At 39.7% G+C, this 12417-nt stretch overlaps 2 protein-coding genes across 2 annotated transcripts; one reads left to right on the forward strand and one right to left on the reverse strand.

The window, feature by feature from the left end:
* Positions 1-2251: 2251 nt before the first annotated feature.
* LOC112275579 (FHA domain-containing protein FHA2) lies at positions 2252-3758 on the reverse strand. The gene is made up of 3 exons (XM_090246831.1): positions 3729-3758; positions 3431-3484; positions 2252-3301 (listed from the first exon to the last, which is right to left on the reverse strand). The coding sequence occupies exons 1-3, from the start codon at positions 3756-3758 to the stop codon at positions 2252-2254; spliced, it is 1134 nt and encodes a 377-aa protein (XP_090102957.1).
* Positions 3759-7167: 3409 nt separating this feature from the next.
* LOC112276153 (putative mitochondrial carrier protein PET8) lies at positions 7168-11569 on the forward strand. The gene is made up of 9 exons (XM_024507218.3): positions 7168-8857; positions 9216-9441; positions 9709-9852; positions 10136-10239; positions 10365-10426; positions 10579-10642; positions 10760-10867; positions 10999-11067; positions 11183-11569. Exons 1-9 carry the CDS (start codon positions 8489-8491, stop codon positions 11282-11284), a joined length of 1248 nt encoding a protein of 415 aa, XP_024362986.1. The 5' UTR covers positions 7168-8488; the 3' UTR covers positions 11285-11569.
* Positions 11570-12417: the final 848 nt, after the last annotated feature.

Raw genomic sequence — 12417 nt, forward strand, 5'->3', positions numbered from 1 at the left:
TAATAGTATTTATATTATTAGCTCTTAAAATAATAGAAATTATGAGAACCACTAATATCTCGTATAAAAGATTGCATAGGTATAAAACCCAATATATTTTCCACAAAAGTTTTTATTGAAACTATCTTAAAAGTAATTTAAATTTTAAATGAATAAATATTCTTATAAGCATAATATAATTCTATATTAGTAGTGGTAGGAAGTATCTACCATCAAATCACACAAGTCAAATTTTTAATATATTTATCAAAATTTGGAAATTTTCACAACCACTACATAAAATAAACTGAATACAATCATTTAGAAATAAAAAAATAAAAAGTCTATTTGTGGAGTTACCAAAATTAATCTACAATACACACATAAAATATTCTTGTTAATTAAATCAGAAGTGAAAATGCATTATTTTATTTTATTTTGATGAAATTTAAACAAATTAAGATAAAAATCAAGCAATTTCTATCTAATGAGCTGACATAGTGTTACATGCATGGTATGAGAACATTTTGGACCTACTGCTGATGGGTATTTAAAGTAATGATTTTTCATAATGTCATTAAGAACATCAAATCCGCATATAATATAACCTCATGTCTGAAGCTTTTATTGTAAATATTATAAAATGTGTTTTTAAAACTAGCAGTATTTGTCTTATCCAATTATAATATGTAATTATTCTCATAAATAAGTTTTGAACATTCAAGCATTCATATTAGTAAACTACATTCAAACTTCTGTTCAGACAGAAGGAATTTTTTCAAGACAAGATAAACAAAAAACCACTACAAGTGAAAAATTCTTACCAGTGACATAATGACATTGAATTTAACATCTCCTACATCAAAACAATTTCTGATTCTTAAATAATAATTAAAAAATAATTAAAAAAAAACAAAAAAAAAAAAAAAAAAAAAAAATTATGCACAGAAAATACGAAAATTAAAAACATATATCAAATATTGTTTACATAGAAATCAAAAGTCGAATTTACCGAAAAAATAATTCTAGAGGTTACAAAATGAATAAACACTTCAGCATCCACCACATGTGCTTGCCTTCTGATTGGTGCTTAAATCTCTAGTATGCTGCATAATATGTTTCGCAATTGTGCATAACGTGCGCTGTAGTTTATATAATCGCTCTCCAACAGCAATGCATCCAAAAGTATCGATTCTAGTCTCTTACGGTTCTAGTTTCGACAAGATTGAACTTCAGCGATACCTCTATATCCAACCATATCGTTCACTTACTTTGAACAGATTTGAATCCGAACCTGCAATAAACAAAAACTCAAACAAACAAATAACGAGGCGGGAGTCTACTATGCAGCTCGTCGTTCTTTCAAGAGACATTGTGAGACGAACACAGTTTGTTGATTGATGGCGTGAACATAAGAACATAACAACACCCACTAACAACCAATACCAGAATTTGACGAGGTTTCTTATAGCAAAAAGGAAGCTGAAGTCACCTGGTGTTGAACCAGGCAACTCCAAGTCCAGACACAAGATTCATGGCTGGCAGGAGAAAAGAGCTCACGTATCCAAACAAGCTGGCATAACATGAATTGCTGGATTTCTGCCATTGATATAAAAAATAAAAATAAATAAAAAACCAAGACTGCAAATCAGAGCCAAGTTAGTCCTATTCTTATTAATACCACAACCAACCTCTGTACCGTTTATACAATTCTGCTTTGTCTCGAGCAAAACCAAAGACCGAAATCCCCACACAACAAAACATTCGTGCACAATGTGTAGTGTCCGAACTATCACATCGTTCATATTTGTAGCAGGGAAATACTGCAACAGAATCGAATGTAGATCCCAACTAGATGGAGACGTTGCATTTCTAAAAAAATTACCGACAAGGTCAAATACACATGTGGAGGAGCCCTAATCTAGAGAGGCGATTGTCTATTGTATTCATCCAGACAGAAAGAATTTCACCATAATCTCTCTCTCGCGTGGGCGAGCTCTCTCTCTTCCTGTCAGCACGGGTTGAATGCCGTGGATACCATCCTTGTAAGTCCCGAATTGAATTAACAATTGGATATATCTATGACCAAATGACCGCACCGAATGCACGCTGCATCACCAACGCCTTCGGAGTTGCATCTCCACGGCTTCACGCAAATAATTACATGGTCATCCTCAAACCTTGAACTGGACAGACTATGTAGAGAGAGTTACAAAATAAATAAATAAATAAAACGAGACTACTTTTGCCTCACCGAATCCTTGGGAGTCGACTATTGCTCCTCAGGATAAAGCGAAACATATTCAACCCTAATTCCTCCTTTCAGCTTGGTGTTGATGACAAAGTGCCGAGGATACTTCTTCAGGAGATTCACGAGCCCCGACCAAGCTTTGCCGTTTCCTTTACCGTCTAGTTCTTGTCTGTATTCATCCATGCCCAAGACATGCATAAGCTGGGGTGACATTTGCCTGCTCTGGAAGAAGTCTACAATATCAGCATGCAATTTGGACACAGCCATCCACTCTCCAGGATGATACTGACTTTGCAGCTTCTCTAATACTGCTTTCGCCACTTCTTTTTCCTCAAACTGTTCATGTACCACGTCCGCCTCATCCTCGTCATGCCTGTATCCTTCCCGTGCCGCCCTCGTGGTGCTACCTTGCGGAGGAGAAGGCTTCACCTCTTGGTGACCCATCCAAGGAGCAACAACAGCCTGTTTCCGTTCCCTGGCATCCCCTCCAGCCTGGCCATTCTTCCCTTGTCCTCTCGGCTTCCTTGCAGGCGTAGGCGCAGGTGTGGGCGCAGAAGACAGCACCAAGGACGCCGAAGGTGCTCCACCAGCACCAACTGCAGCCCGTTTTCTACGAACAATAGGGCTTGGCACGGCCGCGACCGAGCGCGCAATCTTCTTCGCCGGGAGAAGGAAGTAGAATCGCTTCTCTCCGATCTGTAGAAGGTCTTGTGAATCCAGCTTCACGGGAGACGTCCCAGGAAAGTGTAGCACCCCTTCCACATAACACCCATTCTTCCCCAAAACCTCTAGCACGAACCGCTGCCGATCGAAGTCGTAAAGAATCTTCGCATGCTGACGGGAGATGTTCATTCCTCCTCCCAACGCCGCCAAGTCCACATCCACCGACGATTTCTTGCTATTCCTCCCCAACACTATCGAATATGTCTGCATATAATACTCGAAATCCTCTCCTTGCAGCTTCGCAAATCCCGCATCCATCTCCCCCATCTTGCTCGATTCCTCACTCTTCCGCTCCACTAATGCTCGCTCTCTCTCCCCCCTCCCCCTCTCTCGCGCTCTCTCTCTCCCCTTCACATCATCACAGCCACACCCACTTCAACCCCAACTCTCACCACCGAAAGACCCAAAAGCTGCTATCTATCATCTCTCCCACAGCATTTCCTCTCTCAGCTTACACCGCCTCTCACAAACACACACGCTCCTCATCACGAATACAGCATCAATCACCAGCTCAACTGCCTCCCACGCAACCTAATCGACTACATCCTCTACTTCCTGTTCCCAGATTGATGCTCGTCGTCTCTGGCAGTGGCAGACTCCACCAATGCCACTAAACCCAAAATGCTTGAACACTACCTCCCAATCAACGAAACCCAATATTCAATCAGCAGCAGATGAAAAACGATCAGCACGCCAGTTGTTATAGCGGCCATCTAATAGCCTGGTTTTGCTTCGCGAACGGTTGAGGATGTGCAAGTCAAGCTTCTACATTTACCTGGATGGTTTGCATTCGTTTGAGCCCCATGGAATCAGAGCACTCAACCTATTCCTGCGGCGAGTTGGGTGATCCAGGCGGTGGTTTGCCAGTCGAAAGAAGATAAACTTGGAGAGATACCGGCTCGTTGCGCATCTGTATTCGGGGAAGGGGGTGGCTGTTTCGGAGCGACGCCTTCTTCGTCCTTCTCAATTACTGCTTCCTCATCCTCGCACTTGGTGAAGGCTTCCTCTCTCCAAATCCCGTTTCCATGAATTTAGAAAATAAATCAGTTGGACTCTGAGAACGTGGGTACAATCATGCAAATGTGGCATCTAATCGAAAGTCAAAATGATTATTTAATCATCAGACACGTGCAAGCCGTGACTGGAAAGATCCAGATGTACAAATGAGACGAGACACTTATGCACTCATTCCTTCATGTTTTAAGGTTCCATTTGAGATGTTGACAATATGATTTTGTGCCTTTTAGAAAAGAATTTATAATCAGAAGAATAGGGTTTGTATTCGATTCCTCAGGCATCTGTAACCTATTGTCATCTACTTGACAATGAACTTGCATGTTCTAATATGTCTACAGTCGAACCCCCAGCATCAGCTCAAGTTCATTAGATTGATTCGGCTTGGGCCTCCGGTGTATTATTTTTAAGACTGTCTGCGAGGGTAATGGACTACAACATTATTGTTCTAGCTTTCCGTATCCTTGCATTTACTATTTCAGAATCACATCAGGAATGTCACCCGATCTACTGTCAGACCTCGCTCACGGGTGATACGAGTGTCTAAAGTTCTATCACTGATAAAAACCATGCCCAGTTCCAGCACAGAATACAACTTCTCCCCGAAACTTTTACGTCAATAGGATGAGGTATGTTTTTTTGTAGGTGAAAATAGACACTGATCATAAAATCAGAGTACGGTGGCACATGCATGTTTTCAGGGAGAGAGAACAACATTACGACGTGTAATATAGCAGCAGAGACGATACAAGGCCCGAAAATGAAGCATAGAGTGTATACCTCCTCCACAAGATCAATACGGAGAGCATAACTACCTAAGGCAAGTTCACTGTTCTGCATAAATTGAAGTGTCTCTAGCAGATATGCAGAAGTTACAGACGATGCTAAATTCTGAACAAGGAGAGGACTACCATGATTAAAAATAATAATAATAATAATAATTAAGAATAGAGGTTAACTAGCGCTTGAAAAGCTAATCACAGAATGATGCTGGAAGGAGCTAATAACCCTCCTGCGTGCAACCATCCACCTGAAGTGTAGCTCCTGAGCAGAATGGGTCAAAATTCATCGCTTGCTCGCTAAACTTTGTCCTTAGAATGCTATCAATGATTTTACACGAGACTGTAAGGAAGATGCTCTTCTTGGATTTGATGAAACCCTCCAAAATATCGTCAGAGCTTTCGATGGTGAACGCACCCGATGTTCTTTAGAGAGTCAGAAGCAACAATCAAGTCTTAAAATCTCGAATAACCGTGAAAATTTTAGTTCAGCTCAATTACTGGACGAAAACGGTATCCTCGTGTGCGCAATCCTGAAACCAACAGAAAAGCGCGAAACCGAACCGATTCACAACTGCTCCGAACTTCCACACTGGCCGGCATGAAACCACCGCTGCAATAGCTTAATCAGGATACCACGCCACGTATATTCTGCAAACAAGGAGGTGCAACTGCATCCATCCCTGGCGCTGCGAGAACGGCGCGAGGAGAAGAATTTGGTGAAGAAAGTGGACGGAAGAAAGTGGACGGAAGAAAGTGGACGGAAGAAAGTGGACGGCAGAAAGTGGACGGAAGAAAGTGGACGGCAGAAAGTGGACGGAAGCCTCGTTGAACATCATCATCACCCTTCGAACTTCTCGCTGTCCATCCCCGAACGTTGGTTCATCCCCCGGCAGCCCTGTCATAACATCCTCATTTCTTTATATATATACATATACATACACATACATACAAAGATAAATAGGTTGCTAAATAACTGCATTTTTAAAAATATTAAACAATTTTTTTAAATGTGTAGTGTAAGGTTATGAGTCTTGTAAGCTGGTATACTGGCTAGTATAAAAGTAAGGCATTTATTTACTTTGACTAAGGAGGATATTTTGCCATTTTTAAGAGTATTATGTCACCGAAAAGATAAATGAAGCCTGAAAGTGATACTTTGGGTTTACAGTGTTCACAGTGTTAACTAAGAGATAACATTATATATGTCATAGTAGTAACAAACTAAATTAAATTTCGGTGAGGATTTTTGAGTGACCAAAAGTAGAATTGTCTTTAAATTTAAATAATAAACAGTAATTATCCTACTACTTTTGAAATCTTGAATCTAAATAATTTTATCACAATTTACTGTTATAAAATAAAATAATAAATCGGAGGCATCTTTCAATAGAATTATATCAATAATTATTCTTATTTACAAAAATATCATACAATGTAATTGAAATTCATATATAAATCTTTAATTACATTTTTTGCAATACAATCTATGGATATAATGAAATTGAAAACATTGCATGATAGATCAAATTATTTCAATTTTTCTTGCAATTAAAGTTTTAAAATAATAAAAGAAAGCATACCATAAGAATGGATTGTCGATGCTTTGACAACATAAAACAATAAAATAAATAAAAGGGTTGATTGAGTTGAATTATTATTAAAAAGCATGGATTTATTATAATATATAACCAAATAAAAATATATTTATATTTATATTTATATATTAAATCTAGGTTTAGAAAGTTAACATGTGTGATAAATTAATTAAAATGATCTCTTACATTCATACATACATAAGAACACAATCAAAGTTTCAGATCTTCCATTAAATTAAAAAAAATAAAAAAGTTGCAACACACTCACAAACACATGAACAAGTAATATTTGTTAAGCGATTGGAACAATCAAAATCTCTCATTAGTCTAAGCTCCACCTAATGAAAGATCCTCTCAAACATGAAGAGAGATCCTTGAGGTTGAGCTATGTATGATTGCATCCTTACATTATTAAACTTAATTAACTTATCCCATAAAATCAAACATTCAAGTTGCATTAAAGTACCGTTTATTCTTTGATTCGTACTTATAAGAAAAGGACGATGCCAAGTTGCCAGATAGATAGTTAGATGCCAGCGTGGCGGAGAGATAAGCAGGATATCTTATCAGTCATAAATCGCAAGCTTGGCCACAGTGCTCATCCAAACCCCGAGAGGATGAACGCAAAGCTCACTTCCCCCTCCACGTGTACAAACTGCTGACGAAGCAGGTGCAAGCCAAGTTGGCACCCAAGTTGACACCCACCATACCCGCAATCTCCGTCCGTCCGTCCGTTCTTCCGCCGAAATTGTAAGCTTCGTCGACGCCGCCGTCGTCGTGTTCGTGGGATTGTTTGCAACTGGCAGACCTCTCTCGCTCCGTCCCTTTGCTGTGCCGCAGTGCCGCCAAGTGCAGATGGCGATGCGGTGAGAAGAGGAGAGGAATCTAGGCACCAAATATCCTCCTTCGCTTCCTTCGCTCCCTCTACTACCACGTTTCGTATCGGTGACTTGCATGCACTGCTCACCGTTGTCTCATGTCGCAAAGGTGGAGAGATGGAGGGAAGGAGATATTTCTGAGAAACGAATACCTAGCTAGCTCGAATACCTTCCTTCATTCGAATCCCTTGGCGTATTTCTCGATATTGATGATTGATTGACTGACTGACTCTCTCACTCACTCACTCACTCTTCTTGTTTTCATTTTCTTCTCTCTCTCTCTATTTGTTTTCTCTCTTGTTATTACTATTATTGTTCTCTTTTTTGTGATTTGTTGAGGTTGGGTTGGGTTGGGTTCCTTCGATGGTGCTTCGTGTAGGTGAAATGGCATTTTTGACCAGGCGGCATGTAACTGGCTGACGGTTCTCACCGCTCGCTGCCCTCGTCCATCCTTTACAGTTTCAGCACCTGCTTGGAAGAATACCCTTCTGGCATATTCTTGTATTTCATCGTTCGCAACCGCCGGAATGGAGGATTTTAGTTTGCTACTTCAGAGAAGCTGGGCATTCTGAGTCGGATCTTGTAGATATCCAGGGGGGATTGGAGTTCCTTGATGGCGCGGTGCATGAGCTCTTTGGGTGGAAGAGTCGCTAGTTGAGTTTTAGGGTGCGAAGAAGTCGGGTGTTTGTTTGGAGTTGGCCGCATTTGTGTGGAGGTTGAGGAGCAGTTGGATTGTGGGTCCCTTGTGGAGCTTGGATGAGGATATTGGGTTGTTATTACGCTTAATTTGTCGACATTTTCTTGGATTTGCGAGATTTCGTGTAATCTGGTTCAACTCGATTTTAGATCACCTGCATTTTCAATTGCGTTGGGATTGACTTCATGCTAGAAAGTGTGTGCAATCTGGGAATTATCGGTTTATAGTGGTCACACAGCTGGGTATTATGTCAGTGCCCCTGTTTCTTGCCAAATTCTCTGCCATAGCTAGTCTCACAGCCCTTTCCACTTCTTTGGCGGATTCTGGAAGCGTGTACAGGAGGGACACAGACCGTAGGCCCCGGCTATAGCAGTTCGAGTTTAAATTTAGTAACGCCTGTGACAGAAAAAAGACGCGTGTAATCCCTGTTGGGTATTCCTGATCTACGTCTAGCTCCGTCGGTTTTGAATTGTATCTGTCGCGTTAGATTTGCTGTTGACGACAGTCTTGCTCTGTTAACTGTGCATTCCCCTTGTCGCGGTGGGGAAGAATCACAGAAATCTTACGCAATGACACCCAGTTTATCAGGAGTTCGAGAAGATGTTGATCCGAAATCAACCATTTTGATGCAATTTGGCCTCTACCCGTGCAGCTATGGCAATTTTGTAGAAAACCTGAAACAGCAGTTATCTGATGAAAGGTCTCATGGTGTTGCTTCTCGTTTTCGGAACGTGCAAATTTCGTTCGCCTCAATGTATAGTGCCTCTGGAAATTCCATGGAGATCGAAAGAGCGTTATCTGAGGGAACAGTTGCTCCCAAGGTGAAGCAGCAGAGTTGGAGATTCCGGTTTCCATTCATTGACGATGCCAATCCTTCAGAAGCCGAGACTGCATTGAATCATGTCTACGCCGGAGCCATGGCGAGAACTTTGTCTCAGGTGACACTAAATTCTGTAGCTTGTTACGTTTGCAATTTGAAATCCTGTGATTTTCAGAAAATCGCATCTTAACAAAAATCATGATTCCAGTACAGAACTTTTGCGCAGTCTGGAGCAGGTTACATGCATATTTAAGTAGGTAATAGAGTCGGATTCTCTGTTACACGTGAACCTGCCCTTACTTCAATTGTTGATTTGCAAGAGTCGCTCGATTTGGCGGAAATTTATTACCGAAATTCAGTGTGATTGATTACATCGTTCGACATAGCAATTTATCTCAACCTTCCATCTTTGAAATTTAAAATAAGTTTGGAGTCTTCGCTTGTCTCCTCTTTATAAATTATGGTCTACTGAGCAGGTTGGTGGCCACCCAGTAGACACCGTGAAGACTAGGATGCAAGTACGCGACCCTCCCAAAAAGCTCCGGAAATGGAGAAAGAATATTGCTTCACACCACATTGGTATTGGTCCCGTGGGTGTTGACAACTGGTTTTTTAAAGGACCTGCAGATCTATATCGTGGAGTAACAGGCGCCATACTAGGAACTGTTCCAAATGCGCTTCTGTATTTTGCGGCCTATGAAAGTGAGTGCATGATCCATCTCTCGATCATCTCTGTTTCCTAATAAAGCAAGAAATTGGCAGCCTACTCTGTCTGCAGAAAATGCATGCGCTTATTAACGTAACTGCAGTTGGGCGTCGCTGATTGTGATAGAAGGGACGGATGGTTTGTTCAGTTAGGGGCTTGCACGAACTTTTGATGTCAGTCATCTGCATAACCTAAGTTGCATTCAGAACATCTGCAAATTGTGTCATTGAATTTTAGATCGTCTTTTGTTTTGTGACCTGCAGCATCGAAGCAAAATCTGGAGAAGTATCTGCCACCTGGGGTAGTCCATGTTGCATCGGCCTCTATTGGTACTCTAGCGTCCTCCATTGTGCGGGTACCAGCTGACACACTGAAACATCGCGTGCAAGCATACATGCATCCAAATGGTACATTTCTGGACCATGTTTCAAACATGGCTGTAGTCGCTAGCGCCATCATATGTTCTGTCTCCATGTGCACTTGATTTATTCCTCGTGGCTTTATGGTACTGTTCACTTTTTCTTTTCTCTTTGTTACTTTATTAACGGTGACTTATTGCAAGAAATGGACATCCAATGGTCTCAGACTTTTCTTTCGCATGTTAACTATCGTGTAACGAGGATTTTAATGCATGCTACAGACATCTGTTGTTTTCTAGAGTTTTCCTTAGCAAGTTTTTCTGATATGCAGTATTTGAAGCTTTTCGGTCGGTCGTGACTGCCGAAGGTATTGGAGGATTGTATAAGGGCTTCTGGCCCACCCTTATGAGAGATGTACCTGAAATTGTGATTCAGGTTAGTCTTTATGAGGGTTTTTGAAGGTGGTTTTTATTTGGTGTGTGAATTTTTAGTATTATCTATTGGCAGGCATTTTTTGCAAGAATCAATTTCTTTAACATATTTTATGTAAACCCTTGCAGTTTGGAGTCTACGAAAAACTGAGAACGGTGGTACAGAAAAAGCGCAACGTCACGAAACTCACGTAACGATTCTGGGAACTTTTGTCCTCATATTTGGAAGTACTTTTTACCGAACAAAATTGTGACGCCATGTGGATTCATTACAATGCTTCAATCTTACGTATAATTTCGCAATTTGAATTTATATTATCTTGTCTTGCCTTTCTCTGGACAGGACTCCCGAGCATCTGCTTCTTGGAGCTTGCGCAGGGGCTATCGCTGCCGCGTGCACTATGCCGGTACACGTTTCATTTAACACTCCCATTGCCACTTTGATCAAATCTTAATTTAAAATAATTTTTGTTTCCAAACTCCACAGTGCGGTTTCTGAACCTGAGTCATGTGTTGCTGCACAGCTTGATCTTGTGAAGACACGGCAACAATGTGGTGCACAGCAGGCAATACCCATGATTGTTGCTGGTGTTATAAGGGAGAAAGGAGCTTCTGGGCTTTTTAGTGGACTGGTGAGCGTTTCCTTTTGACTAGGAGAACGTTGCAGGGAGTAGACGGCTCTTGGATGTGCGCTTGCCCGTCAAAAAACATAGCTGCAATCTGATGGCTGTGGAATTAATATTGTTTGAATATGCCTTCGCAGGGTGCAAGGACTGTTCATGTGTCACTTATGTCAGCCCTCTTCTTCGGCTTTTTCGAATATTGCAAGCTGGTATGCTCCTTGTGAAGCTTTCTGCTTTTGATGAAGAATTATGTGTTTGGAATGATCTCGAACTGTTGATGCCTGGAAAGTATTTTGGGTCACATTTTGGATTGTGTTTGAATAGATCATAAAGCCCAATCGAAGCGGTCAGGACAAGTTGCTGCTTCCCAAAATCTGGAACAAAAGGCGTTCAAAAATCTGGAAGAGGCAGTTTGTGCGGCAGTAGTTTCTTTTAGTGTGCTGGACACAGGAGCAAGACATTTGTGGACATATATTCATTTACACAAGTCTCTCGCCTGCCACCTCCTCAACAACTTTCTGAGAAGTGTAACTGCTAATTGCAATGAAGATATTGAAGTAATCAGCTGATGCATTGAGAAATAAGAATTGTAATATCTTTCTTGTTTATTATTCATTATTTTATTTTTGGTGGCTTCTAATGTGAAAGGATGTAACGGAGTTTCTATTTTCATGTCATATATTTTAGATAAAATATGGCTATTTTTGTTCACATGGATACTTCAAGACTTCATTCGTGATTTGGGACTTCATGACTTTATTTAGATTTGACTTTAACTGTACACAATCTTTTGTCATTGTTTTTTGTATCATAATTTTTACTTTTTGTCAAGCACCAAGGTAACCAATGATGATATCTCTGTACAGATAATAAATCACCTTTATTACTTTTGTTATGTATTTAATAATAACTTGAGTAAAACTTATGCAATTGCAAATTAAAATGTAAATAAATAAAATAATAAAGATGGATATAGTTTTCAACTGGTAAACAAATATATATATATATATATATTTTAAAATAACAAATTCACATTACTATATTATTATATGAATATAATATTACTTAGCTAAAAACGCAATTATGGATCATTTACTCCATACCAATATTTTATAATATTAGTAAGAATCCTAAAAGAAATGTAATTCATAAATAGAATTGGTAATAAAATAAAAGAGGTTTGTACTTAACAGATATATTAATATATATGCATTTCTTTTCACAAATTGCAATGATTTTAAGTTGTTGACAAGTATGTATGAATTCAAATTATTATAACTAAAAATAAGTCAATTTTAATGGGTAATCTAAACTAAAAGATTACAAGAAAAAATAGGTTTTCTAAATGTCTTAGTTTGTCAAATGGAGTGGTGGTATTATTATTATTTTTTTAATTATATATTGTATCAGTGCATGTGTAGATACCTTGATTTTTATTGAAAACATGACGATTCTATTTAAAGAAAAGGCATGCTTCAAGAGCCCCATAATAGGTGAATGAATTCTACGAAAACGACTTTGCCCATAATCTTTTTGAATACATATTTGTTGGTTTTCTT

Source organism: Physcomitrium patens, chromosome 23 (assembly GCF_059467195.1).
Source record: "Physcomitrium patens ecotype Gransden chromosome 23, ASM5946719v1, whole genome shotgun sequence".
Classification (NCBI taxonomy): domain Eukaryota; kingdom Viridiplantae; phylum Streptophyta; class Bryopsida; order Funariales; family Funariaceae; genus Physcomitrium; species Physcomitrium patens.

What these genes read in the sequence shown, in the direction of transcription:
- LOC112276153 (XM_024507218.3), top strand. Translation starts at nt 8,489, where the DNA reads ATGACACCCAGTTTATCAGGAGTTCGAGAAGATGTTGATCCGAAATCA. An exon ending in AGCATACATGCATCCAAATG is followed by an intron (nt 9,853 to 10,135) that starts GTACATTTCTGG and finishes TCTGATATGCAG; the next exon opens with TATTTGAAGCTTTTCGGTCG. An exon ending in CGCAACGTCACGAAACTCAC is followed by an intron (nt 10,427 to 10,578) that starts GTAACGATTCTG and finishes TTCTCTGGACAG; the next exon opens with GACTCCCGAGCATCTGCTTC.
- LOC112275579 (XM_090246831.1), bottom strand. Translation starts at nt 3,758, where the DNA reads ATGGGGCTCAAACGAATGCAAACCATCCAG. An exon ending in AACGAATGCAAACCATCCAG is followed by an intron (nt 3,485 to 3,728) that starts GTAAATGTAGAA and finishes GTAGTCGATTAG; the next exon opens with GTTGCGTGGGAGGCAGTTGA. An exon ending in CTGTATTCGTGATGAGGAGC is followed by an intron (nt 3,302 to 3,430) that starts GTGTGTGTTTGT and finishes GATGATGTGAAG; the next exon opens with GGGAGAGAGAGAGCGCGAGA.